Raw genomic sequence first — 27,947 nt, 5'->3', positions numbered from 1 at the left:
TGTACATGGGGTAATCTTGAGCCGTTTGATCTTGAACGGGTGTGGCTGATACAGATGTGGGGAGGAACGACGAGGATGAGGTGCAGGAGGAGAGCGGTAACAAGTTTGTACACAACAAGAAAGAAGGCAGATGAAGCAGCTTAGATAGAAGAAATTGGACAACAATAAACGAGTGAAGGAAAGAGCGTGACCACCCATAATTGTCGCGGGCGATGTCAACAGCAGATGTCTATGTCCGCAGAGGAAAAGAGGCAGATGGACTGATACAAAACAAGTTTTCCTGAGCGTAATAAATAAATAGATAGATGGCCGAGCCCAGAAGGCTAGGCACGGATGACTTTTGTGTTGCTACAAGCTATCGCGAAGGGTTGGGATTGGCCATCGACAACAAAGGGGTCGCGTTCCCCCGTGTAAGGTTGCCTATATTGGGGACCCCACGCTGGCCCGATAGGTTACTACCGCTGCGAGGCCTTGTTGTCCCTTGCCAGGAGGTTAGGCCGTAACCCAGTGGTGCCGAGTCGCTCCGGGCTCTAGAGAATTTCTTAACGGCTGCAGTGCTTCCATTCGGTGATGAAAGATTAGAAAGGGGATCGCTTCCATTCGACGCCAGAAGGCCGCTATCATCCACCGCCATCCGTTGTCTTTTTGTGCTAATGCGCCCTACATCACCCGCATCGCTATTGTCGTAGAGGTCCATCGATATCGATCCGGGAGAAGAGGAAGGCATGGGAGAAGGATTGGCGCCATCACCACGCGTGTAAGAGATGTGCTGGAAGCTATGCTGCCTAGACAAGGGTTGGGGATGTTGCTGGCTGGGATGAACGTGCGAAGCGGGGAATTCTGAGTTCGTTGGACTGGGGTTCGGCGAGCTCATGGTATGGTGCATCGAATGCATTGGAGGGTTTCCCATGTTCATGCTCAGCGGTGGTGGATAGCGTGAGGCGCCCTGAGCCGACGTAACGAAGATGTTTGGATTTTCGGAAGAGTCCAGAAGATCGTTAGGGAACGGGGGCACTACAGCGCAATGATCAGATACGGTATCGCTATGGATAACTGGCGACAAAAGCCGAAGCTTGCCTCCACTTCATCACGAGAGTACTCACTGCTGCCGGGGAATCCCTTACCGACCACATCCCACAATTGAGCAACCACGTTGACCAGCTTGTCCGCACGCCGTCGCTCGATATTAACCTGTTCCCAAACTCGGCGATTTTCATCACGCATCGCGCCAAGCTGTGCCGCAACCTAGAAGGAAGCGATTCGTGATATCAGATCGCAGCATAAGCATAATGGGGTATCGTGATGGCTCACTTCGCCAGGCAGCTCGACTCGATGCTTGACGGCTGGATCAGGTTCAAGAGCCTTCCGCTTGATCTCATCAAGCAGATCTGGCCGCCCCCGCAGGAACTTCAGATGCGAGAACTCCCAAGTTTGAGAATCCGTTGACGTCCGTTGCGCACGGGGGGTCTGTATATAAGCAGACCACACGTCCATGTCGCACCCGGAATGAGGGGATGATTCCGAATCAGCATCAGCATCAGAGATGCAGTTGGATAGATGAGTCCCAACGGTGGGAGTAGCGTTATCGTCGTCGAGATTGATATCAGTTGGGAGAGACGATTCGCCCAAGGGACGAAGAGGTAAAGGCCGATGCACCGGGATGTAGCGTTGCGGTGGGTTGTAGAGGGAGGTATGGCAAGGGTACGAAGACGGGTACGATGGGTGCGGAGTGATGCCCGTATTACATGATGAATCCATGGATGGGGGCAGCGTGGAATGAAGCAATACGCGATTGATCAGCTAGGGAGGGGAAGGGAAGAGCAAAGTGCGAACCCTGTTGATTTTATGGAAGCCATACATGTTCAATTGCCGAACAAAACTCGAGAACTGGGATGATGCACGTCAGTAAAATCGTTCGCAAAGCCCGACGAGTGAAACGACATCAAATCAAAGGAACGAACTGATACACTGACACTGCTGACAAGTAGGCCGTATATGGACTAACATGAATAAAAAATGAAAATGGAAGAATGCAGAAAAGTACGGATGGTAGAGTGGCAAGATGGTTCTGGGATAAGGATAAATTAGATCAGGCGAGAAGACTTACGTTGTTATGTTTAAAGTGTGACCCCAGGATGCTCCTGCTGAATTCACCAACATTCGAGACGACGAACGAAGTCCCATGTTCTGTCCACGCAATGAAGTGTGCTGACTTGGGATCACTGATCATCCTACATGCAATGGCCTAAGTTAGCAAACGCGAGAATCATGATAAATGGAGTAGTAAGAAAGGTGAAAGTGGCCGGCCCTATATAGGGCTCCTGGAGAACGCGAGAGTGATGAAAAGGCATCGACGTGTCGGACATAGTTGGGGTCGGAAGCTTTGAGAAGCTATGTTGAATCCACAGGGTCGAACCGTGAAAAAGAGGTCTCCCACTCCGGCTCTGTGGATGTGCGTACAATCTCCCTTCCCCAGCGAAAGTACTGAACGACAGTGCAACCCTTGACAACCCGTCGATCAATCAAGGCCAAAGGCTCGTTGATGGACATTTGGTAGAAGCGTGGGTGTGTGTAGCTGGCGAACATAAGTGACATGGAAGAGGTCCTAGGGCAGCTGAAACATATGATCATAGAACACCATCCAAACAAGGACGCGAAGGCAGGAGAAGCTTCCCCAAGATGAAGGGTAGGCGTAGGGGCTGCCGAAGAAGACCTGCCAGCGACCAGGGAAGACTAGTAGTAATCGGGAAAGAGTATCGCCTCTGACAGTATATTAAGTGAAAGAATAGCTCGTTTTGAGCCCACCGATGCCAGGCCCATTATCCTGCCCCAAGGCTTCCGCTCGTAACCGACTGCGAAGCAAGTTCACGCTGGCAAGGAGCCAGAAGGCAGCGGAACCGGGAAGCCAAGTTTGCGTTCGCGGTAAAGCGACTAGACGAAGTAGCAAATAAGAAGGGGGACTCACTGGTATAATTTAGTCACGAAGTTGTTTGTGGCCATGGGCTTGCCAAGTATGTTCATACTACCAACAGATCCCAAACCGATCGACAACCCACTCCCCTCTCCGTTCCGGGGACGACCAGAAGCGGCACCCATGCCGTCGCCAGTGCCGTTACCAGATCCGCTACCCATCAAGCCGTCCTCACCGCCACTCCCGCTGCCATCGACTGGGCTAACGTTACCGGTGCCAGAGCCTGGGCCTGGAGTGTAGCGCATGTCCATGCCATCGTCGTAGGCCGTCGAGCCAGGAGTCGTGGTGTCCATAGACTCATCGTACGCTTCGTCAACCTCAACCAACGTGTCTGTGCTTGCCCCATTGGAACTGAAACTGCGCTTACGAAGAAGACCACTGCTGCCGTTGATGTTCGACAGGGACGTCGAAGTGGAGTGGGACGTGGACGCGGATGAAGAGCGCGAGCCCGTGGTAGGCGTCGACGACATACGCCGATCGAAGGGTAGTTGAGGCGTGCTTTCGTCGTAAGGTGTAGAATTTCCGCTACCCAGATGTCCATGACTGCTTCCAGGAACTTGCCCAGGCGCTCCCTGAGACTGCTGCTGCACGGGAGGTAAAGTGTTTTCGGGGACGTTGAATTGGAACTGGGAAGTAATGCTGTGATGAGTGTGGTGATATGGATTATTATTTGGTGGGCTCAGCGGGGTCACAGGCGAGAGCGCGGCCGTGGGGTGTCCATGGCTTGACTGCGGGGGGTTAATGGGTGATAGATTCGCGGGGGACGTTACGGTCAACGATGAGAGGTTCAACGACAACGAAGAAGCCGTCCTGCTCATCCCTCCGTGACCGTGACCATGGTCTCCTGAGCCACCATTACCGGGTTGATTTGGATTGGCGGGGTTTTGAGACTGTCCACTTCCAGGGCCCTGTGAGTAGAATGGGTAGTGTTGACCATGGTCTGCGACTCCAGGCGATGCCTGCCCCGAGTGCGCATGCGCCGACATCATATGGGGTGGCCAATTTGGTGGTGGTCGCTGTCCAGGGTGGTTATAATGGGGGTCTGCTTGCACCATCGAGTAGCCGTCCATGCTGTATACATGTACGCGATGAGTATTCAACTCGAATCAAGGGGTAAGGAGCAGATATGAAAAGACCTGATTGAAGGCTGTATTTTTTGCTCAAAAGTAATCGGGCCAGATGACAGTTGAGGACGTCGCGCGCAGGCGAGGGCGTCGGGGAGGAGGCTTGGTGGTGAAGGAGTTGGGATTTTAAACTTGCTGGGTTGACTTATCGGCCTTGCGTTTGTAAAGGGACACGATTAAGGGTCCCTTTTCCCATATAGAGTCCGACCTCTCCGCCCTCAGTGCTTCTGACTTAGCAAATTTATTCATTCGCTTTTAACTCTTTATACTTTTGTGACTTAACAACGTCGCCACTGCCTGCCACTGCCAACCACCCTGCCAACACATGTCTGTCACTCAAACACGCCCTCGCCTCTGTGTATCCTGCTCCTACGCAACCACCAGACCTACCCACTGCCTAACATGCCGCCTGTCCAACCACCTCAGCGCGCCGCTGGCCCCGGGAGGTCCAGCATCATACATGATGGATCACTGGATCACCACCTGCATCATTATAATCACCAACTGTTGACGCAGAATGTGTCCCAGCAGCGTTACTGAATACAGCGCGCATGAACAACTGTGGGCAAATTAGCTAGGAAACCTCACGCTTTCACTCCTCCTATCATTTCGCGTAAGGCGTGTCTATTAATGACCTTGGGTTTATGGAATGAACGCGCGCAACCGCACGCTGCAGCATTCTGCATCGCATGATCGATCGTTGACAACGCCGCACAGATCAGGGCGGATCGAACGGAGGCAACGAGCAACGTAGTCTGCCAGTGGCGGTGAAGCGCCCTCCCCTATACATATGTTAACGCCGAGACGACGCCTCGTCGACACGATGAATGATGACGCACCCAGAACATTGTTCAGCCCACGCTTCCACGCTTCCATGCCCGCTTTCTCGCGTAACGAATTTGCTTTTGTTTCTGATAAGAGTCGCAAGACCAATTACTCTTGCCGATGTGACCTCCCCCTATCTCACATGCAGGCACAATAGGGGAACCTGACAGAAAACCTGGTCCAGGCCGTTAGACCTGTCGGGAAACGATCATCTGAATATCCAGGATGAGCGCGCGGACACTTAGACGCTTCGGCGGTGGAGGCCTTCTGGCCTGCCCATTGCGTTTGACGATCAAGCTCTAGGAAGATGCACATTTCTATCTTTGAAAGAGGAATGTACAACTTTCCCCCCCCACTTTGAAAGCCTCGGATGGTCGCATGGCGGCGTTTTTGAGGCCTGTTAACAAAAAATAGGACATGCGCAAAACCAACCTTCACACCCATCGTCCAGGGTCCTTCCTTTGGGTCCCCAGTTTTTTTCCGAGTCCGCGAGAAATCAAGTAGCCGGCAGACCTGGTCATTTTGGGTTCAATCATTGACATCGTGTTTATCTGATCAATCAGTTTTCCCTGTTCACCCTTTTTGCCTCCGTATAAGGCTAGAGGAATTGGAAATTCAGCAGCCCTGAGAGTCGGTGTGGTGGGGAGAGAGGGGCGGGGCGGAGGCTTCACCTGCATGACCACGACGCGTCCTGTCTCTCCGGTTTCGTAGGCAAGAAAACAGTCTCCAACAGCGGCCGCGCCTAATCAAAACAAGGCGTAAATATACCGTCAAATCCGCGCTTGCCACCTCTTCTCACCAGGAAGGTACGCGGTCGCGAGTAGTCCGGCGGCGGCCAGCGCTCAAGCTTCTGGCAAAATTCCGATTGAATCACTGAAACACGTACTGCCCTTTACGTGTTTCTTGTTCCCATAAGTACTTTGCGGTCGCGTAAGTCACGCTCAAGCCTAAACGAGGACCGCTCGGGCGTCGTAACATGAGGTCGAGCAAGGGGTGCACACTGAGTAAGGGCTGCGAAACGAAGGTCCGGGTCGGGCATCGGGTGTAGATAGGTACCGATGGGTAACAATCTAAGCGAACACCACTCTAAACCAAAAGCGCTCTCAACGATGGGATAGCTGGAGAGGAAGTTAGGAACACATAATTAATATTTTGGATATTTTGATTCGCTAGAAGATGGGAGAACTTAGCTTCTTCGTTAAGTAGCTTGATGATATCAACTACACAGCTACAAACGTAAGTGGGAGGCCTGGAGGCCTTGAGGGTTCCATCACTGATTAACGATTCCATCTCAATTGAACATCATCGATGTATTATTACACGCAGCGCGGTGGCTCTCGTAGTACGGCGTTGGGCACATGTCCACATGAACGTTTGATATGAATTGCTGCACCAGCCCTTGGTCGTTCTCGGAACGTCAAGACTTCGTCATACTCACGTACTGCCACGTTTAGAGTTAGATGGACGAAAGGAGAGGTCGGACAAAGAAATGAAAGTCTAAAATGACGATATCTCGGTAAACTTGTGGGAGAATGAATGTGAGTGGGAGTGCAGTATTGATAGCAAGGGCTTCGGGATCATGGGATGATGGATTCGGCGGGCTAGAACCGCTGCTGTGGGGTTTAATTGTGGTTAGGTAGGGTGGATGCATGTGCCGCGCGGACAAGAAATGTGCGAGACGAGAAAATTATTGTCTTTGGTGGACAAAAGCGCAGAAGGTTCCTAAAGCTTTGGGACTGAGAAGCGGCAGAGAGTTCGTCGTGTGTTCTCGCTTGAACAGTTTTGCCTTCTCCTAAGTCTGGATGTCACATACGTACCGGAGTGAGTACCCCAGTCGTAGTGGCCGTCGAGGATCCCAGGGATGGCGGAAGCAAACTTTGTGGCTGTAACTAGAGTAGTCGAGTGTCAAAGCATGTCAAGCATCTGCCATAATTAGGGTGCTCTGCTGGGGAAGGTGGGTGTAAGTAAGTCCTCGATTTAAACAAAGAAACCGCCAAGATGGGACGATTCACCGGAGTGCGTGTGCGAGGATGGCAAATCCAACGATAGCTCCCAAGTGCAATTGTTATTCGGCGGAAATATGGTGCGGGACAAGTCCGATGGTGCTGCAATGGCTGGGACGAGACGATAGTTGATAATAGTGATTGATTTTGATTTTCCTTCCAAGGACAAGAGCGAGGGTTCGGATTCGTGGACTCAAAGTGGATACGGCCGAAAGGTGATCTACAGCAGGGGCGAGGGGTCATGGGTGAGATAATCAATTCGAAGTGCCACCATACGATCTCGACTCTCGTCGAATGATAAGATATTGCGGAGAAGTGGTAGAGACGTACATGGCGCCAAGTCAGTGGTGCACTTCGTTCGTGAACGTGCTGGAATGATGAACCATGTGTTGTAGGTGAGTGATAACGTCGGACGGTGGGTACCGCACGCGTTAACGGGCTCAGTTGAGGCAGCACACACCAAGTAATGATGGTGTCTATATGTACAGCCAACGTACAGCGTGTAGTCAGCGCTAGAACCTGCGCCCCGTCGCGTAAGTCTGACACGCTCAGCATGTTTGAAGGAGAAAGCATGAGAACTCACCGTATGAATATCCTCATGCACATATTAGGGACCAATCTCGGAGAAGCCTTCTGCAACGAGAGTTTGGCCCCAGACCTTGCATTTACTCCAGGATGCCGATGTACATTTTCCCCTTAGTTGGTGAAGATAGTGCTACTAGTAATTGCAAAGATTGAACACCTTCAAACCAGTCGTCGACAGATGCAAGGGGTGATGAACGGTACTGACCATAGACCTGTTGCGGAAGTCGTGGTTAACCTTCTAAGAGTTTCGAGAGGGTAAATGCAAGGAGAACATACTACTACTAAGTACCTCAACAAGAGATGAGACTGACAATCGCATTTCATAGCGGTCGATAAGATTAGATTAGATCTGAGACGTTGAATCAAGAGACGCCCGTAAACTCTTGGTGTCGCGTTGGTGTCGCGTCGAAATGAGTTCCAAAGGTGCCCCTTCCAATTGGGATCCCATTCTTCTCATATCACAGGTCAGTATATCCTTCTATATACTGGATCTCTTGCGCTAAGCTAAGTCCGACAGATAGTCTCAATGCAATGCCTGCATTACCTTACCCTTGCAGTTCTGACGCCGCCTCTTCTTGCCGTCTTTGCTGAGCCTGTCTCACTCTCGTGGGTAGGCGGAGCAGCAAACATCGGAATGCTAATGGACTGGCGAGAGATGGCGGGACGGCCGACAGCCATGGCGAGGGGAAGCAGCGTCCAAGGCGACGACCGTTGGCGATCGTACACCCAATGGGCTTGGAGTGGTGGTGAGCGCGTTGCCCACGGGTGGTCCGTGGATCGCTGGGACGGCAGTATCGACCCCATCAGAGGATGGGTAATTGCTGCTTGCTGGATAGCTGCATGTGGCGCCGAGTACGTCCTTCTTTCACCGGCATTTCCAGTTCCTACTGAACGCGACCCTCCACACCCTGCTTTACCTAGTATTTATTACCTGTATACCCTAATCCGCCGACCTCGCCTGATCCTCGATTTCTCCCTGACATTGGTGTTCAATCACCTCGTGCTCACGACGTATTACTCCGCCGCCCTTCCGACCTCGTTGTTTTTCTGGGCTATTCTACTGGTCGGAGCGTTGATCTCAGTGGTTGCAGCCGAGCAACTGTGCGTAAAGCGAGAGATGTCGGAGGGCCTCAATGTAACCGCCGTCCAGGAGGAGGCCGAGGAATTGATAGCAGATGAATTAGAGCTAGGCTCCATGAGGCGGCGGGATTAGTCGTGTATAGGCCTTGATAAATTATTGAGCGTACTAGCTCTTTAGAGGTTCAGTGTGCTTGATCGAATTATTGTAGTCTCCACCAACGGTTACAACGAATGATGTTCGATTAAATAAATGAGGCCAATGTCGCAGCGAAGGCCCATCCAAACCAGAGAGCACCGATAGTGTTGCAGATATTATATATAGATACATACTAAGTACTAAGTGCACAGTACTTCCATATTAATGCCTCCTCACCATAGCAATCTGGAAATCCCAACCCCCAAATATGTGCTTGAGCTCGAAAAGCCTACTCAGCTCGCGCCACGCCTCCTTGGGGTGAGCGCCATGCCCGACCTCGGGTCGAACAAGCGGCACAATACTGAAGTCTGGCGAAGTATCGGGGACGAGGACAAAGTGGGCTGGAGACAAAGGTGAACGAAGCTTAAGGCAACGATGATCACCGTGGATAGAGGTGGATCGGACGGTGGTGGTAGCCAAGGGAAGGCTTCCGGGGAATCTCTGCTCTTCGTAAGAAGCGTCTTCTGACTTTAGGTTCGGCTGGTAGTTGTCTTGGAGTAGCCAAAGCGCGACCATTGGTACGAGTTCAGGAATCCCATGAGACCTGATGGAGTGCGCCCTAAAGGCTTTGCGCCCAATTGAAGTTGCTGTAGCTCCTCCTCCTCCGTCTAAGGTTTGCCGTCAAGGTAGACCATTATTCTTGTTCGCCATTCGCCATTTCCTGTCGTTCCCCTTCGTTCTCACTTCTCTCCCCGTGTTTTGTGTTTCGTCTCGGGAGTGACGCGACACGAGCTCCCTCACCTAGACATTTATGCAGCACACGTCGCCGTCGCCGTTTTGATGTTCCCCATTTGTTCTCTCTCATTCTCTTCGTTTGGTTTGGCTTGGGGGTGTTTTCCTTCGTTCTCGTCGTTCCCTTCGTTTCCGCTTCGCTTCGGTTCAATATCGCTGACCAATCGCTGACTTTGAGTGTGAGTAAGAAGATAGAATATGGTATCAAGTGGGTTTGAGGGCCTGGATAGTTCGTTGGGATGTTGAGATTGCGGGTAGATTGGGGCGGGGGATAGGAGGAACCTCCGAATCAGGCCATAAACCCGTGACCGTGAATAACTCCATCAGGGGCTTCGGTGGCATGAGTCGCAGTGTTGTACGACGAGCACACAGGTTCGGCGTTGATTGGGTTCCTTCTATGTCAGACGGTTCACGGTGAGTCGTCCCGCACGGGCTTGCTCGAGCTGTCTAATTGGACACTAGCCTTCGAGAATCTTGGAATGATGCCTTTACCGAAGCAGAAGCCCACTTTCGCAAGCTACTTTCGGCCAACGACTGGAAGCGGGTGCAGAGCCCCAGCGACAGCGCCTCGACGAGGAAGGGCAAGACTCGAACCTATGCGGCTCCAGAACTTGCGGACGTAGCACTGTACAGGAAGGCAACAAAGTCCGGCCAAGATGTGTACCGCGTAGTACTCGATGTCCCCGTACCAGCAGGCGAAGTCCCGTCGCTCGAGCCCTGGAAGGCCCTCCTCACCACCCCGGAGCTTCGGCAGGAATGGGATCCATCTGTGGAGGAGGCGCATCTAGTCGAGCTGCTGGATCAGAACACGCGGATTTCAAAGACCAACTTTACCCTGGGGTGGCCTGCAAAGTGAGTCTGTCGTACATCGTATCTGGTTGCTAACTTATAATTGCATTCCAAGCCCGAGGGATGCCGTTACTATATCCCGGTCATTCCACGACGCCTCGACGTTCATTGACATCTCGACGTCGTTGCCCCGTTCTCCTGACGAGCCAGCCTACCTTCGCCCTTCGCCTCCCTACGTGCGGTCCCACGTCTCCTGTCGGTGAAATCTGTTGCTTCTCACAGACACTGGCTCATCTCTTTGCATAGTATTCGCCTGGTGCATCCAGCATATCACCCCGCAGCCGCCTTCCGCGGAAGCGTCGTCGTCATCGTCGAAACGCCGGGACTCCTCAGGTCCGCGGATGCGCGCCACCTGCTTCTGGCAGCATGACCTCCGCGCAATGTGGAACTTTGGCGCGCCGTCAAGTCTCCCGCAGCAGCTGTGTACGATGACGCTCGGGCTGCTCAAGTCGATCAAGAAGCGGGGGGCTCGTATCGCGAAGCTGTCGGCTTTCGGGAATGGTGTCAGCATCGAGCGGATGCGGTTTCAGGTTGATAGGGAGGCTCTGACAATCGAGTACGCTATTGTACCGGAGGATGAGCAATCTGCGCCGCCGCAAGGGTTAGACGAACTGCATGCGGCAAGAGAACAGCGACGACTGACTCGATCGCTAGAGTGTATTCTACCTTCGTCAGACGGCTGGGACGTTCAGTTGACTACGAAAGCATCATCGGAGGATGTGGAAAGACTGCCCTGGTCAGTTCATGCCAGCAAGACTGCTTCGAACACAGATCCTGCGCTTCGCGACCAGATTCGACTTCGGTTTTCGCATGCACCTCTTATAGATGACCATTCCGTTCTCAAAGTCAAGATTGTACTTGAAGTATCAGGCCCATCGAGTGGGTTACGGCTTAACGGTTTACCTCAGCCAATCGAAGAAATTGAAGAACGAGACCCGTCCTCGTATATCACCCCGCAACCCATTCTGCGGGACGTTTCAAGCGCTACGGACCTCAGCATGAACGTGACGGCGTCCTCTACCCATACTAGTCAAAGCTCGATATCTACAACCGTCTCTCCCCGAGCATCGGGCGACCGACCTGCTGCTGCCGAAAAGTCCATCCTGTCCCGCGTAAAACGCAATTATATCTACTTTTCTTCGTTATTGCAGGAACCCGAAGCTAAGTGGCGCAGGAGTAAGTTCGCCTTTTTCCCTTCGCATGTACGCCGGGAAATGACGAAACGTTTTATGAAGCTACGGAAGGGCGTGGTGTGTCTATTACACAGCTGGATTCCATTGACCCTACACTTGTGGTATATCGCGCGGAAGCTACTTTCGTGGGAGTTGGAATATGGGATCTATACGGCGCGCTGGTGTCGCCAGGTGCACGGTCGTACTGGGACAAGCAATACGAGGATGCTGCACTCCTGGAAGATGTGAATGAACTGACGGAGTTGTGGCATTTCAAGAGTAAACCTGCCTGGCCGGCAAAGTGAGTATGCTAATCCTCCATAACCTTTCAAAGGACGTCTCTAACTTGCTCGAAGTGGGCGCGATTGCGTCGTGCTCAAGACCGTCTATAAATCACCCACGGCTATCCACGTCTTCGCCTTTTCAGCGGACGAACCACATTTGTTCCCTAATATCCCGCCTGTAGACGCCAACATCATACGCACGCAGGTCGACTTGCAGGGTTGGGCTATAGAAGCGCTGTCCCCATCTACGACGCTCCTGACATTGCTGGAGCAATCTGACCCGAAAGGATGGACGAACAAGACATCTATTCCCAACCAGATGATAAATGCATTGGCTGGCATCGGGGAATTTGCTATCAAATGCGGGGGTCCTCCCGTCCTTACGCGGTTGTCGGGCGCGAAGTCCATCGACTCGAGGTATGATCACGAGCGACTGAGCTTCCGACTTCAGTACGAGCCGTCGAGGAAGCGGATTGGTGCGGAGAAGGGCGACGATGTAGTGAATAGCGCTTCGCCGGAGTGCGAAATTCGATGCGATGTCGATACGTGGGCGTCCTCGCTGGACGTGGTCGTCGATCCGCCGCCGCATTCCATCTCGTGTTTGCGGCGACACCGGCTTTCCATGGAGGGCGGGGGGTTGTGGCTGACTTTGTCGCATGATGCGATGCCGGTTGATGATGAACGGCTGTTGGTTATCGTTCGCAAGGGGCCGGGGAAGGAGAAGGGGGTGGTAATGGTCAACGGCGCGAAGATCAACGTGGATGTGGATGAGCTTACGGAGGACGAAATCAAGGCTCTGGGGAAGAAGAAGCGCGTCAAACCTACACGCGTACCGCTCGACCAGCCCCCTGTAATGGGTGTCATTCGAAATCGCCGTGCGGAGTGGGACGCAAACTCTGAGACGACGCCTCCTGAGGGTAGCAGCCCCGCCTCGTCGGACTGGGCGTCCGCGCCGAAGATTTCGAGTCCTCTAGCAAGGTTCCTCAGCTATGCCGTAGAGCAAGCTACAGCTACGACACATCAGTATGTCTCTGCTATCGCGCCTACGAGTGCCTACGCCGACAATGCTGTACCGTCCTCATCCAAGATGCCTATGCAATACGCTTTGGATGCGCTCGCGTGGATACAGGACTCCCATTCTAGGTCCAATGATGACTGGACGCTAGTCAGCGACAAAGGCATCACGATTCGCAAACGCATGGCGCCCGAGATATCGCCCACAATCCCCGTTCACAAGGGCGAGAAAGTCATCGAAGGCGTCTGCGCCGAAGAGTTGTACCCGATTATCAACTCCTCTGATTGTCGGAAGAAGTGGGATGACCGCTTTGATTCGGTGCATACCCTGGAATCGTTCGGGGCGCAAGCGAGTACTGCGTTTGCGACGTACAAGGCGGGATTCCCGTTTAGGGATCGAGGGTTCTATCTCGCGTCGGTCATGTCCCGTTCTACTCTACCTTCTCTCTCTCGTCGGTCCACGACGGATGTGAACGAGACCTCGAATGGGACTAAGAACGCGATATTCTGCGTCTCTGCCTCGTTCAGCCCTCAATCAGTTGCTGGATTCAGCGCTGCAAAGTTTAATCCGTCCACATTGCCCATCGGCCGCGTGTTCATTGACGCATGGGTGCTCGAAACTCTTGACCCTTATACGAAGGAAAACTACGCTATACCGTCAACGAGATGCACGAGAATCACGGCGGTGGATTTTGCGGGAGCGATTCCCGTCGCTGTGAACTCGATGGTTAACGCGATGTTACCGAGAAATATCCTTTCGTTAGAGGCCTACGTCAAAGCTTCGACGGTCTGGCCTATAACACGGCTGCCTTCTCCCGGGTTCATTGTGACTGACCGGAAGCCAGACGATCTAATAGCGGGCCTCAGCGTGTCGTCGAGTTCATGGAAGCTACGCAAGCGGGATGAAATTAGGACGCTTCTGGATACGTCGTACACTGCGGCCTCGAGGGAGTACAAGAGTCTGATCACGATCAACCTCACGCAGCATCATTCACCCAGGTCGCCCACTGTGAAGCCTGATTCTAGCCAGCTCCGTTCTCCTCCTTCCATGGCTTTGGAAATCTCTGATCCCGCTACGTATCAGAAGCTCTTCCCTGAGGACGAGTCGCACGAGCCAGAGGCAATTTCAAGAGGCAACGATTCTCCCGAGTCGGGCTCGAGGACAGGAAGTATCAGAACTAAGACACCACCTGAATTGACGACTCCCTCTGCGATACGCCATGCAAAGACGTTTTCCGTATCCACTCCCCCGAGCACCTCTACCTCCTCCCTACCATCTAAATCTCCATCCCCCAAACCACTCTCCCCTCCGCCTAGCACGACATCCTCCCGTCTGACCGTCCGAGGAAGGACGTCTACGTCAGCGTTTACAGTTAAGGGAGAAGTCCGGCCTCCTGCTGATATCTTAGCCGGGGAAATTATTGTCGACTCGAAACTATACCCTGAAGGGTACTCCGTCAATTTTCAGTCGCGGATACATGCGAAAGGGGAGGCCATAAGTCTCGATGATTTTTACGCTACGTCCTCTCCTTCCCCTTCCCCTCCATCGTCATCACCTGCATCATCACCACCACCGCCACCATCAGACCTCCCACTCACCGTCTCAGTATACACGCTCCCTCCATCACCACTGCACCCATCTACGCTTTCCGATGAACCCTCTTCTTCTCAACCTCGACATCTTGTTAGGTTCACCCTCCCCACGGCGAAATACGAGATGCAAGTGAGCACCGTTATCGACCCACTCACTGGAGAAGTGCGCGAGGCGAAGGAGGTTCCTGAGTGGCTCGCCAGGCTCAGGCAAGGCGATATAGCGGTAGTGTCCTTTGGTATAAAGCCCTTGCTGCTGAAAGATAGTGTGTCGGCGAGTTCTACCACTGTTCCAAAGACACCCTCTGTTAGTCACGAGAAGAACAAGGTCGAGGTCGACGGCGTTGGGGTTCCTGTCTTGGATGAGATGGCATCTCTTCGGAGTATTGGACGGGACGATCTTTTGGATGATAGAACCGGGAAGACATGTCTCTTGGTTAGGTAAGTCATTGTTCAGTGTCTGGTCTGGTTTCCTGACTGACGGATATGCGACAGAGTACCTGCTGATGCGGAATCGTTAACGCTGCCTCCTGAGTTCCAGTCACCGATAGCTGTGGCCTCGCGATTCTTGGATGACGTTGTATCAAATGCAACCTCCCCCATGAGCGCCGACGGCTCTGCGCCCTTGACACCCTCCACGGAAGATGCTAGCAAACTGGAAGGTGATGGAAGCGGTAATGTGACTGAGGTGCGCTGTTTCACTCCATAACTACTTTTTTGTTGTCTTACGATAGAACAGAAGGAGGAGGATGTGCCACAACAACCCCAGTCAGGCGCGAAGCCTCTGGGACGCACGCCCTCAGGTCTCATGGGATTTTTGAACTCGTATCAAAACCCCTGGTCGCGCTTTGCCTACTCCAAGACAACTCCTACCTCCACGCAGCCGACCCCGAAATCAGAAGACGCTCCTTCCGAAGAGCACAGAATCCCCGGAAGCCTCCCCTTGGCTACCACCACCGCCCGATCCATCCGCACCCAGCGGACCTACCCTCTATCTACGGTGATCATAGTTGCCTTAATCGCTTTCTTAATTGGTTCCTTGCTTCGTTCATTGTTGTCTCCAGCCGACTTTGTCCTTGTCCCCGACACTTCTTCAGACTTCAGTGCGGTGCCAGTCGTTGGGCCCGAGATCGGGCACGGTGCGCATCCCAAAGAGGCGTGGCGTGAGCTGAGGAGGCTGTTCGAGCTCAAGTACATATTCGGGGGCTGGGATTTCCAGATTGCTATGGTGAGGAGACATTAATACTGTATACTTAGTATATCTATATATAATATCTGCAATGCTGTCGACGTTATCTCGTTTGGATGCATTACTCTCCGCACCACGATAAATTTATGAAGCGTGAATAATTTCTGAAGGCTTAGGACGGGCAAGAACACATCAACGCTTGTCAAGGAATACACACGACTAATCCGGCTCTCTCGTAGAATCTAGCTCCAATATTCATCTGCTATCAGTCCCCGGCCTTCTTCTAGACGGCGGTGACCAGAGGCCCTCAACAATCTCTCGCTTTATACACTGTTGCTCGGCCGGAACCACTGAAAGTGTTATCCTTAAGTTGTAGAGCATAAGATACGCCGCGACGCGGTCACTACTCCAAGACATGGCATCAGGTGTACAATCTTCCAACGATGATCGCCCTGGAGCTACTTCCACTCACCATGGCGCTTGGCTGTTCTAGCCGTCTCTCGTCAATCTATGAAAACGAGACTCGTCAGTGATTCCCTTCAGAGTTAATCCAGTCTAATTGCCCATATGATCAAATTGCTACCAATCCCAATCATCTTTGGGACTTTTTAACTCATTCAACTACGGCAGACCAGTACGACAGCCCTCTCAAGGATATCCATACAACTTTGGCCTAGCAAATGCAAGCAGGCTTCAGCTAAATCCATGCAAGCTTGGACAAATACAGACATATCACTAAACAAGGAGCAATCCGCTCAAGCAGAGGATGCTGCGCCGTCGCATCGTTGCGGAATACCTGGGTATCAAACGTAGTTGTTGCGTGCATGCAGGATGCTCTACATCCCTGTCTAGGTCACCTGGAGGAAGCTCACATCAACCTCTTTGATATTCGCAAACGACTGCCTGTTGCCGTGCCTTCAATCATCCTAGTAAATTTATTAGCATAGAAAAAGTCAGACGCTGAGCGGGCCCGGTCGCTCGAGTTGACGGTTCCTCAGTACTTAAAAGAAAAATGCATCAAGCGAGAATTGAACTCGCGGCGGGTCGATATACGCTATGGCAACGACCCAGGTTACCACTACCCTATTGATGCCTTAGTTCACTGCGACGTACGAGCACACAACAGTGGCCTTGAGCCAGCGAATCCAGTATGCGCCTCATACTTTGAGATTGACTACTGTACAATGAGTCCAAAGGCTTGAGGATTAACTAGGGACAAGACCTGTTCGGATCAATCAAAGCTTGCATCCGTCGGATACTCCCTTCGAGCACATTACGATGAGTGACTGGTTTTACAACGTCGCACAGCGAAAAAGTGATGAGGAGAAATCAGTGCCGTTCCTGCTTCTCCTCGTGCGAGTTGAGCTCCGCTGGCTGCAATTATAAGAGTGATGAGCGGATACCCGGCGCGAGCACAATTATTGCGACGTACTTCGCGTACTTCCATTAGTCCAGCGGACGAGCCATTCGGGGCCGATCCGTTTAGCACGCCGTTTGACCGGGGCACATGGTGGGAGTCCCGCAGTCCATTCGTAGGTAACGCTAGGCCCTCAGGCGCAGGCGAATGAACGTCTCGCGGCGGGAGCTGGATGTCTGCGTGAGAAGAAGAGTGGCTCGTCCTGTATTCCATCTGCGGGGGCGCCATTGCGATTGCTAGTGTGTCGAGCAGTAAACTGAGAGGGCGGTCAGCGGCCTGGCCGGAGATCCTGAGTGTCTGGGGCGTACTCGTTCTCAGCCTGCAGCTGCCTCTCTTTCTCGCTCGCAATCTCCAGTTCACGGCCGAATGCTTCACGTTTCTGATCGTATGGTGAGCCTGAACTGATGCAAGGGCTACGCTGACGACGTACCGCATTGACATGCTCGTATCTTTCCCTCATTGCCTGGAACCTAGGTAGAACCTCCCATTAGCTCGCTACATCGCGGGACATCAAGCAACTCTAGGTGCCCACTTCTCCTTGTACCGAGTCGTCGTCCCCCGATGTGATGCGTGCTGTTCAGAACCGAGCAATGTGACTTCTCGTCAATAGGTGACAAGCAGGGGACCGTACATGTTGATGTGATTTGTGGGGCTTTGACATACGGACGTCTTCTTGAGGTCGGTCGTACTGGGCGTCGAACATACGGGATGCATTCTGGTCGACACGAGAAGAACTTGAGATGGCGTCCATTAACCAGGAGAGAGAGCACAGCCACAATCTCGCGGACCCTTAAAATCACTAGGTTCGCGAACTAAGATGCGCTATCTTGGTAGCTACTTTCAATTCAAACTAGGTACAGGACGGATAGCCACAGAAAATGTGCGTACAAGGGTTGGGAATGAAACTGTACTTAGAAAGAGACAGGAGCAGGGAAGAAGCTAAGTACGGAAAAATCGACCCAAAGGTAAATCAAGGTTGTAAAGTACAACGAAGAAACCCATTTCGTGCGGAATAACAGATACGGCGCACTGGGGTGGGAAGGGGTGGTTCGATGAAGCCTCTGAATGTCTCTTGGGTCAGGGTGTCTATAACAGTCCCCCGTCCATAGCATCGTCTCCGTTAAACCACCGCTGGAAGTCCCTCTCAAAAGTGATGTCTCCATCCGGTCGGAATATGCTCGTATCAAAATCCTCGAGTGTGTTTGCCACACTGTTGATAAAGTCCATACTAAAGAGATCGGTGCTCATAGCTGCTCCACCGCCATTCATGGATAGCATGGAAAATGAAGAGGGCGCAGTCATTGAGTTGTTGTTCGGTGTTGATGGGGGCAGGAGTCCGTTGGTCATACCGGCTCCAGATACCGGCGTCTGTCTTTCCAGAGCTTGGTCGAAATGGGGCACCTCTTCACCAGGAGACGTGCCGTTTCGATTTCCAGCGCGCTGACCCGGCTGTGGGCCGAAGGGAGCAGCAGCAGTATTCACGCCTGCTTGCTCCCTCTTCGCTCGATGGAGGTTCACAAGTCTCATCTGTCGTCGAGTCGTCAACATGGAGCACAACGTACGCCAAATAGCCTAGGGATTGCACCTTGTCTCGATCTGACAACGGCTGGTTTCATGTCTGGAATCCCTATCTCGGACTTGTATTGCTCCAACATCAGAGGCGGAATCTGGGCAAACTCAGCCTGCATGGCCTGATCGTTCATATCCAGACCACCCATGCCTCATGTTCGGAGGCATCCCTAAAACGAGATGGTCACCGGCGGCGTGACCTGTTTCGGGGTAATACGTCGGCCAGCTCTAGGCTTGGGATGTCAGTGGGTGTGCTGGTGGCTTTGTGAACAGCCTCCGAGAGGGCGCGACTTGGCCTGAAGAGAGAAAGGACCGTCTAAGCGCGTAGCATACTGTTGACATCGCTCTCGGAGAGCGTGTGCTCATCACCAGTGAGGGCAAGAACTGCGAAATTCGACCCGCTTTTCTGATGTTTTGATTGAGATACGACCGTCAATTGGGTGCTCATTCCATAAAGATAAGTACCTTACATCGGAAACCGCTATCGCCTTCGATTAGTACCTCTTCATAACACAAGGTTCTTTGAGTTTGTAGTTCGGTACTAAGGCATGCGACTTCATCCAGGCCGGAAGCCTCCGTACTCAAGGGCCTAATTCCCTCATCTGAGGATGTCGGCCAAGGAAAAGCTGTTGGAAGGTTTCGCTGCTTGGAATGTCACGAGTGTTGAGCATGTTCCCCTGGCGCAGAAGATGGCAGTGGAATAGAAGATGCTTAGGATCGCGTTCCAGAAGACAATGCTTACTCTGTCCTCGGAAGCTCAGTTCCGGCTAGAACACGAGGGTCAATCAGCTAAGGACATGATGAATTTCGAACTTGCCTCACATCTCCACGTCGAACCAAGCACCACTCAAGGAAATGGGCAGAAACCGCGAAACAATGCTGAATACAGGCCGGGTGGGTCGAGATGACTCCTCCGGAAGCTGCATATTGGCACGCAGCAGGTCCATCGTTGTCCGTGAATACAACCGATGATTGGCTCTGGGCAGAGTTTACTCGAGTGGCTTTCGCAAACTCTCTATTGTCCGCAGCGGCTTCTGCGGCAGAGCGTGACACCAGCCAAGATTCTACCGTTTGAAATATGGTCGTGTATTGCTTCAAAGTGGTACGAATGCGTGTGTAGGCATTGCTACATCATATTCCGAGAATATCTTAGCAGGGGAGGAGACAATGGGTGAGTAATTCAAGGGTACGAAGTAGTGATGGGGTACGAAGCATTGATGAAGCATAGTATCACCTATTGAGCAGACTTGACCAAGTTGAGCATTACACAGATAAGCCCCATGCTACATGCTCTCACATGTGTTGCATAGGTAGAGCCAATTGACTTTGGCTCTGACTTCCTGGAAGTTCGAACTGCGTTCTCTGGAAGTTCAACTCCGAGTCGCTCCGCGAACATAAGAGCAAGTCTTCGACAATGACGCTGGGATGCCATTTTTAGCTACGACCGACCGACCCCATGATGACCCAGACCCCGAGCTTCAGATCACCACCCACAGGGTTCTCCAGGGCACGAAACTCAAATGTTTGAATCTTTAATTTCCAGTAATAGCACCGTGGATATGGCAGTGATTCCTCCGCGACCATGCTCAAGCTTCGGTTGGGCTTCGCGGCAGGTCAGACCATAGCTCAAGCGAACGTGCATGAAATTTGGAGATTTACCGACTCCGAGAACGCTATTTGAACTCGTGTCTCCAAGAATTGTATCGTCAACAACCCAGACCACTGCAGTGTAACCAACGATGACGGACAGTACCAAACCCCAAATCGCACTTGTGGGTTCCTATTCCGACGCCTTCGTGAAGGCTTTGGGAGACGATAACTTTGACGTCGAGCAATGCGATTCAGTCCCCAACGTAAGTCGTTTCAGGCAGCGCAATATTCACCTGAGGCTAAACGTGACGGCAGCCCGCGACGAGGACATCGAGCCTCGCAGCGCTTGCTCTCAAGGGCGAGGAGTACACCCTCTCCGAAAGCGACATTACATTGATGCTGCCCGCCAAGACGGTCCTTATTTTCTTTGGGCCTACATCGACGCTCCTGGAGACCGTTCAAAGCGCCACCAACACACCTATCGACATCCCAAGTCTCGAACTAGTCGATGGCTTGCCGCTCCTCGTGTACATGTGAGTGTTGGAGTAAGCTATATTGATATGTCGACCTTCACGGCGATACAGGGTTGATGGCATGGTCAACATCGCTACCAGTATTGTTCCCAGCGATGCTCAGGTCCTTCCGCTAGTACAAAGTGCTCTCAAAGGAAACAGTGAGATTGTGGCGACGGATGGATATCAACTACAATCGCCAACCGATCCCGTTGAACAAGCCGTAATGTCCATCGATAACGCTGTTACCGAAGCGCAGAGCGACAGGGCCTATGTATCCACCCTTGATCCACCGATCGGAACTATTGGTTTTAAGAAGTAAGTGTGGGTTCTCCCGTTTGATCTAGCCTTACAACCGCAGTATAGGGGTACCCTGTCTAATTTCGCGAACATTGCGATCAACCGGCTTGCCTGGAGTCCAGCGGGGATCTATATGGCTGCGGCTCCTACATCCCATATTCAGAGATATACCTTGAAGTGGTACACGGATGTGTACTCGTACGCAACGGGCGCCGACTGTAGGAATAAAACCCCCACACAGTTCGCTAACGAGGGTGGTGTCGTGTACACCGTTGTCATCGATCGTGGCAACTTGCGACGCTCCCCGGATAGTGCGCCACGATATTGGGGACCTGAGCGGGGGTATTGTGGCTACTACTTCGTCGATCACAACACGACAACCCACCGTGCTGGCTCATCGCTAAATGTGCATACCTTCCAACCGCAAGGTCCAGACTCGCAGAATGAAAGCAAGATTGGCTGTAGGTGCCTTGTTGTAGTCACATCCTGCTGTGTTGTTGAACGTTCTACAGACAACATCAGCTATGAACAGGATATGCAGATGTTAAATAACAACGGACATTCAACATTCACATTCAAAGCCAAGTATATGAACGGGTTTGTCTTAGATCAATTTCAGCTACACGACAGCCTAGGGAATTCAGGCGTGGAGTTTTCGGTTGATTACAACGGCTACTATGTGCGCACCTATCACCGTCGAATTACAGTGATTTTACTGACCTCTGTGTGGCCTTTGTGTATTCAGGACTATTGGGCTGACCCGAAATTCGCCACCAAGCAATGGTGGAACCCTGGTGTCTTCGAGAAACTCCCGAAATCCGGACGTTGGGCTGTTCGCGTTGGTCACTTTTCACTTACAATGCTGCCAGCTACCTGACCCGATCTCAAGGATGGTTTGCCGGTCGACAATATGCCTATCAATGCGTTAACTGTCTTCTCGTCGAGTGTTGGACAACACACTATGAGTGCGTAGCCCCATGCTGCTTCCCAGGCCGTGATCTGATTGAAAGCACCCTCACAGCGTCCGAATTCTCTGCAGACATCAGAGCGTTCAAGTCTAATTACTGGGATACTAGTAGTGATCATAAAAAGCCTGGTGAGGTTTCTAATTCTGACGGGAACGCACCTGTGAGTTGCTTGGACCATGCAATTATCTGCGGGGGCTGACAATGGATGGTAGACCCATTTCCAGACAACCGGGATCTCTGAAAAAAGGACGTGGAATCGTGCGTTGGGTTTGACCTGGACCTAGGAGATTGCGAATGCAATTCAGGCATTCCTTGGGGATGAATGAGTAGCTACTGGGAGGCGAACAATGTCCGTAACAGTAAATCTTTTCACTTTGCAAGGCTGCGATATAGTGTGGTAGTCCTCTTGAATTTTAGACACAAGTTTCCCAACGACAGCACTACCCCTGTCTCGCGGTGTCTTAAAGTTCTGTAAAGGAGTCGTTTTCCTACTGGCCCCGCCAGGCTAAAGGAAATAAAGCTTAGCGTCGGTCATCATGAGCCGACTCGCCTCTTTTCGTGGTCCATCTGCACCATCAACTTCGCCAGTCCCAAACCCGCAATCCCCATCAAATAAAAAGAAATCACGACGCTCCGATGCCCTCACCGACTCCTCTAATCTCCAACCACCCTCATCCCCTTCTCGATCTGCAACAGAATCCACGTTCCATCGCAAAACTCGCGCTTATCTGTTAGAGTTCAAAGCCATAGCGAACAGTTGGGATGATTTGGTGCTGATCGACGGTGTAAGAGCGGCGAAGCACTTGGTTGATGCTAGGACCGAACTCGAGTGAGTTTGTGGATTAGTTTCTGTGTGCACGAAGGCACTCAAGCTCAAGCGACGAAGAAATTCGATCGCGCTCGCTCCAGATCGGCGGCCCCGCTATCATTTAGTCGGCGAGAAACTTGTGCTTGCAGAGAACAAGATCACAGAGCTCGAGAGTATCATCGCTACTTTGGTATGCATTCGCCATGTACACTCTGCTTGTTCTAACACTAAAGAATAGGAAAAACACTTTTGGAGGATGAACAATATCATTGACGGCTTGGAGGCACTCTATTTCGAGGTGACAAAGGCAAAGGGATTTCAATGGGCCGCGAAGGAGCCACTTTGGACTACATGGTCGCTCGAGAAGTTTGGTACGCACACCGACAGCTTCTTCCTTCACCCCTCCCGGCTTATTTGTGCATGCTGCAGTTGTCTCCATTCCTTCAGTTCTCCCGGCGTACAATCAGCTCTTCACGAATGCAAGATCATTGTCGATACTCTTCGATCACACACCGCGACGTTTGAGGTATCGAGAGATGCTATCGCTAGATGGGTCGAGCAGCCGTGGCTAGAAGAGTTTGGGTGGGGTGCGAACTGGGAGGAGTTGTGCGCGGCTGAGGTAGAGAAGTGGGATCCATAGCCCGAAGGAGTCTGATGCTCGATAATCAACGTTCAGACTTCAGACATCTATACCCCAACAGCAGGACGAAAGGTATCCTTGCAGGGTGTACCCGGGGATCGAGGCTAGCATCATATGCGGATATTGCTGGTGTTGGCTGCCATTGTTCGAGTCCCCGGGAAATGCGATCACTTTGCGCAAGTTTGGGGACTTCTCATCACATCTGCAGACGAACAGGGCACGTTCGGCTTCGTTCTCACTTTATCGTAGCCAACGCGCATATTTTATGTCGCAAACAGCCTTCACTGTTTGCTTGTTGTCTGACACCAATGATGTGTCACTAGCCACATTTCTATCAGTTGACACTGCCTGAAGCATATCTACTCTTGAACGTTGAACCCCCATTGTTGACATGTTTGCGGATCGTCAGTTTGTCATATCCGGTGTTAAGAGAAAGAAAACAACAGATCACCGCGCGACTTCCCCGCCGTAACTAAAAATGTCAGTTTCACGAGTTACGCCGCCATACTAGTTGTAGCCGAGAAGCCAGTTTCCAGAAGAGCAGCCCTCTATCTATCGACATACACGACTGTACCGTTTACTTCCAGGATGGTGTCGGAGACGTCAGAAGCATGGAATGCGGCGCAGGGACCTTTGCAGATCGGCTGGGCAGTGAGTGTCTGTTCCGTTCATCAGCGAATCAGGAAGCTGTAGCCTGTAAGAGTGTGGCAGATGGGAATGGGTGATTGCTGTCATGGTGGCAGTAGCGTAGCAGTACTTGATCGGAGTGCGAAAAACGCGCTTACATAACCGAGGTGAGCTGAGTGGGCGCCTAATTTGCTGCAGGGCGTGAGTGGGAGGATTATTCGCCAGTCGGCTAACTGTCATTTGGGCAGGCTTTCGATACTCCCTTCTAATTCACCAAAGGGATAATCTCTTGCGTTTTCCATCCTTTTCTTTCTCCTTTCACTCTGCTGTTGTACTCTAATTTCCAAAGGTCTTGCGGAGGCCTCACCTCGCACCCTCACCACTCCGCTTCTTTTCCCCATCCTGCTTGCATCCACTCGACATATGGCCACCGTCACCCAGCAGCAACAGTCTGGCCCTACTCCCCAGCCTCTGCAGCAGCAGCAGCCGCAACAGCAACAGCTCAAGCTCAACCCCTCAGACCCAAATCCTGGCGCAGCGCTATCATGGGAGGGCGACCGCATGTACGTCTTGTCTTCACTTTTCGTCGAAATGATCATCTAACACTGTACCAATCGAATCTGAACTTGTGGAATACCCAGGTTTAATATATACATCTACGACTACTGCCACAAACGAGGGTTTCTCAAGACGGCGCAGGAGCTGCTAAGCGAGGCAGACCTTCCACCCGATGCCACACCCCCGATCAACGCAAAGCAGGGTCTACTGTTTGAGTGAGTGTTAAGCTTGCATTAGCGCACACAGTGCTAATCGTCGGGCCCGCCACTGTGACTTGTCTGCTGTGTGAATGATGTGTGACTCGCTGCGGGTTTAGATGGTGGAGCGTATTCTGGGTGCTGTTCACTACGAAGAGTAATGGGAATGGGCCGGAGGATGCTCTCCTCTACACTCAGGTGCGTTCTGTACATCCCCTTCTTCTGATCCGTTGGCTCACGCTTCTACATGTAATCTCGAAATGATAGCATCAAAACCAACAGACGGCAGTCCGACAGCAACGACTTCAAGCGCAGGCGCAGGCGCAGGGTGGCTTAGCTCTGCACGGCGTAGGTCAAACTGTTACCACCAATGGCCCTCCACAACCCGGCCCACCTGGCTCAGCTACCGGCCCTCCAATGCGAACGATGAATGGTATGCCTCGCCAGGGCGGCCCAGGAGCTCCTTCTGTAGGCCCAGGACCCCCACCTAACTCTGGCTTCCTTCCCAACGGCATGACTAACGGTACTCTACCAAATGGCGCACCTACGCCAAATTTCGGCAACCAAGGCATGCCCAACGGCATTGTAAGCAGTCCTGGCTTTGCAGGTATGAACCCCCAACGTCTTCCTCAAGGCGCACCCGGCGTGGGCGTTGGTCCCCCCGGACAGCGGCCGAACGGTATGGGCGGTCCGCCGTTCCAGCAGAGCCCGACGATGGCGAACTCACCGAACAGTGGGCCTGGCGGGCAATCTGGGCAGCAAGGACCTGGAGGCCAGGGTGGTGGTCCGATGCAGCAAGGGCAGCCAGCAGCAGGACAGCCGATGAACCAGATGGGGCCAGGCCCGCATGGGATGGGGGGGACGATGAGTCGACCTGGAACGAGCGGCGGGCTCCCGGGTGGGAATCCTAGCGGGTCAATGTTGCCGCCTAACTCAGGCCAGCCAGGCGGCGGTCCGCAACCAGGGATGAACATGCAAGGCCAAGGATCGACGCCTGGATATCGGCCACCAAGTCGCACCAACACGCCGGGCAGTGGAGGCATGATGGTTCAGCAGAGTCCGTCTTTGATGAACCGGCAGGTTCCAGGCGCACCTGGTCAGATGGGTATGGGTATGTCTCCCGGTATAATGTCTCCCAATAATATGGGTATGTCGCCAGGGATGCCACCGAACATGGGCATGGGCATGGGCATGCCTCTTCAGGCCGTCCTCGCCGAATTTGCCCAGATACAGCCCTTGTTGCTAAAGCAATACAAGTCTGAGATAGGCATGCCAGACACCAATCAACCGTTGTCAGATCAAGACAAGGTGCGAATCCTGGATGATTTATCGTGTAGTGTACTTACGACCTAACGTCAGATGAGAATCGTGGGCCACCATCGAGCGAAGAGGGGGCAAGCAGGTGTAAACGCTGCTGCCGGTCCTTCAATGATGAATAGACCACCTATGCAACACCCTGGTCAGCGGCCTCCTGGACCCCCGGGTCCCTCCGGTCCACAGTCAGGTCAACGTGCCGGAAAGCGAAACAGCACGTCTCCTGGTGAAGAGGTGCAATAAATCCATCACTAGTAGTAAGCACGTAAACTGACGCGCGACAACCCCTTGTAGCATGGAACTCTTCCTGGGCAAAATGACAGCCAGTCGTCACCGCGAAGCGCCAAACGAGCACGACACTCGCCAACGCTCGAGCATCCTATGTATCAACAGCAGCAGCTCGGCCAGCCAGGCCAGCCCCAGCAGCCCGGAGGTGGGCCGAATCACCAACCTGGTGGACCGGGCGGGCTAGCCGGTACTCCCTCTATGAATCCTCAGCAGCAACAGCCGCCAATGAATATCATGCGTCCGAACCCGATGGGTGGTCCGATGATGGGCGGCCCACCACAGTCCATGATGGGGGGCGGTCCAGGTCCCAGCGGTATGCAAGGTCCACCAATGGGTGTCAACGGCCCTTTTGGTCAAGGAATGGCTGGTGGCCCGATGGGCAATATGATAATGAGCCCCGGAATGAGCCACCCCCAAGCGGGAGGCATGCGGACACCCCAGATGCTCTCGACTGAAATGGCATATCGACACAACATGCAAAACATACACAAGCAGCCCATGGCCGGTAACGTCGGGTCCCCCGCCGCGAACGCTGACTCGCCCTTCAACCCTGGCGGACCAAGTGGCTCGGGGACGCCCCAGTTCAATCCTGGGAACCGTCCGGGGCCTGGGCCCGGACCTCAGCAACAAAATAAGCCGATGAATAGCATGGCGCCGCCTCCGTCTCCGGGCATGAAGGACCAGAACACGGGAGGACCGAAGGATGGGAACAACGCGTTGGGGAATGGGCCCAAGCCTGGTGGCCCTGGCGGATCGCCGCAGAACCAAGCTATGGGGAGACAGACGCCGACTGCGACGGGTACTGCTCCGCCAACGCCAGCGCCTGGAGCCGGTATGAGTAACGGACCCCCTCCCCCATCAACGCCAAACAACAACCCCATGACCGCTCCCTCGCCATCTTCCATGCTATCTATGAACGGTGGCGGACCAGGTATGCCCACGGATCTGTTCAGCACAGACTTCATTACCAGCGTGGCAAACACTCTGGACGACTTCGATGCGTCGAGCATATTCCGGCCAGATGGTGATATCAATTTTGAGAGGGACTTTGGGCAGTGGTTCAATGGGGACGATACTATGGGCGGAGGACTATCATAGAGTGCCCCGCGCCAACCCATGCGGGTGGGATGTGAGGCCAGAGGACAACGCGCGGAAGACAAGATCTAGGACCTGCCTGCCTGCCTGTGGAAGTGACACTTGCTTTTTCCATTTTACTTGACACTCTTTCCCCAGTGCGCAGTGCGTATCGGTTTCTTCCGTGCAAAATGGCTTCTTTCATTGTGCTTTATAAACCATGATGTATCTTTGGATCGATGCTTACCGTAGATAGTTTCCCATCCCCCTTCCGTGCTCTCCCTCTGCTCTTGCTACCCGCCCTATAACACCCGTTTGTAGTCCACCCGCTTCCCCAGGTTCCCTCTTGTTCTTATACACACCTATATTTCGCGCCATTTGGCCAGTAGTCATTTATATTGCTTGATTTCAGTCTCCCGTTTACTTCTCTCTTCTTTTTCCACCGTATATCTTATTCCCCTCTCCTTGTTT

The 27,947-nt window shown here is 52.8% G+C and overlaps 9 protein-coding genes and 1 non-coding gene across 10 annotated transcripts; 5 read left to right on the top strand and 5 right to left on the bottom strand.

Moving 5' to 3' along the window:
* Positions 1-355: 355 nt before the first annotated feature.
* Positions 356-2,550, bottom strand: PC9H_006821 (uncharacterized protein; the record flags this gene model as incomplete). The annotated part of the gene is made up of 6 exons (XM_036776360.1): positions 356-1,014; positions 1,104-1,245; positions 1,312-1,467; positions 1,834-1,887; positions 2,108-2,245; positions 2,461-2,550. The coding sequence occupies 6 exons, from the start codon at positions 2,548-2,550 to the stop codon at positions 356-358; spliced, it is 1,239 nt and encodes a 412-aa protein (XP_036632379.1).
* Positions 2,551-2,961: 411 nt separating this feature from the next.
* Positions 2,962-4,041, bottom strand: PC9H_006820 (uncharacterized protein; the record flags this gene model as incomplete). Its single annotated transcript, XM_036776359.1, has 1 exon — positions 2,962-4,041. One exon carries the CDS (start codon positions 4,039-4,041, stop codon positions 2,962-2,964), a length of 1,080 nt encoding a protein of 359 aa, XP_036632378.1.
* A 3,877-nt stretch (positions 4,042-7,918) lies between these two features.
* Positions 7,919-8,721, top strand: PC9H_006819 (uncharacterized protein; the record flags this gene model as incomplete). The annotated part of the gene is made up of 3 exons (XM_036776358.1): positions 7,919-7,972; positions 8,026-8,360; positions 8,430-8,721. The coding sequence occupies 3 exons, from the start codon at positions 7,919-7,921 to the stop codon at positions 8,719-8,721; spliced, it is 681 nt and encodes a 226-aa protein (XP_036632377.1).
* A 1,192-nt stretch (positions 8,722-9,913) lies between these two features.
* Positions 9,914-15,668, top strand: PC9H_006818 (uncharacterized protein; the record flags this gene model as incomplete). The annotated part of the gene is made up of 8 exons (XM_036776357.1): positions 9,914-9,930; positions 9,979-10,368; positions 10,421-10,560; positions 10,612-11,541; positions 11,601-11,838; positions 11,894-14,866; positions 14,921-15,113; positions 15,165-15,668. 8 exons carry the CDS (start codon positions 9,914-9,916, stop codon positions 15,666-15,668), a joined length of 5,385 nt encoding a protein of 1,794 aa, XP_036632376.1.
* Positions 15,669-16,627: 959 nt separating this feature from the next.
* PC9H_006817 lies at positions 16,628-16,707 on the bottom strand. Its single transcript has one exon. It is a non-coding gene; the product is annotated as a tRNA-Gly (tRNA).
* A 236-nt stretch (positions 16,708-16,943) lies between these two features.
* On the bottom strand, positions 16,944-17,782 carry PC9H_006816 (uncharacterized protein; the record flags this gene model as incomplete). The annotated part of the gene is made up of 6 exons (XM_036776356.1): positions 16,944-16,988; positions 17,047-17,287; positions 17,340-17,410; positions 17,462-17,501; positions 17,564-17,604; positions 17,663-17,782. The coding sequence occupies 6 exons, from the start codon at positions 17,780-17,782 to the stop codon at positions 16,944-16,946; spliced, it is 558 nt and encodes a 185-aa protein (XP_036632375.1).
* A 335-nt stretch (positions 17,783-18,117) lies between these two features.
* On the bottom strand, positions 18,118-18,579 carry PC9H_006815 (uncharacterized protein; the record flags this gene model as incomplete). The annotated part of the gene is made up of 1 exon (XM_036776355.1): positions 18,118-18,579. The coding sequence occupies one exon, from the start codon at positions 18,577-18,579 to the stop codon at positions 18,118-18,120; it is 462 nt and encodes a 153-aa protein (XP_036632374.1).
* A 1,760-nt stretch (positions 18,580-20,339) lies between these two features.
* On the top strand, positions 20,340-22,254 carry PC9H_006814 (uncharacterized protein; the record flags this gene model as incomplete). Its single annotated transcript, XM_036776354.1, has 9 exons — positions 20,340-20,453; positions 20,506-20,723; positions 20,775-21,020; positions 21,069-21,463; positions 21,515-21,681; positions 21,748-21,840; positions 21,892-21,967; positions 22,024-22,130; positions 22,183-22,254. 9 exons carry the CDS (start codon positions 20,340-20,342, stop codon positions 22,252-22,254), a joined length of 1,488 nt encoding a protein of 495 aa, XP_036632373.1.
* Positions 22,255-22,506: 252 nt separating this feature from the next.
* Positions 22,507-23,418, top strand: PC9H_006813 (uncharacterized protein; the record flags this gene model as incomplete). Its single annotated transcript, XM_036776353.1, has 3 exons — positions 22,507-22,799; positions 22,857-22,968; positions 23,017-23,418. 3 exons carry the CDS (start codon positions 22,507-22,509, stop codon positions 23,416-23,418), a joined length of 807 nt encoding a protein of 268 aa, XP_036632372.1.
* A 1,050-nt stretch (positions 23,419-24,468) lies between these two features.
* FLO8_2 (Transcriptional activator flo8) lies at positions 24,469-27,500 on the top strand (the record flags this gene model as incomplete). Its single annotated transcript, XM_036776352.1, has 6 exons — positions 24,469-24,608; positions 24,687-24,818; positions 24,920-24,998; positions 25,068-26,108; positions 26,160-26,348; positions 26,409-27,500. 6 exons carry the CDS (start codon positions 24,469-24,471, stop codon positions 27,498-27,500), a joined length of 2,673 nt encoding a protein of 890 aa, XP_036632371.1.
* Between the last annotated feature and the right edge of the window lie 447 nt (positions 27,501-27,947).

This window comes from Pleurotus ostreatus, assembly GCF_014466165.1.
Source record: "Pleurotus ostreatus strain PC9 chromosome Unknown scaffold_4, whole genome shotgun sequence".
In the NCBI taxonomy this organism is placed as follows: domain Eukaryota; kingdom Fungi; phylum Basidiomycota; class Agaricomycetes; order Agaricales; family Pleurotaceae; genus Pleurotus; species Pleurotus ostreatus.
This window is presented reverse-complemented; position numbering and strand designations above follow the sequence as displayed.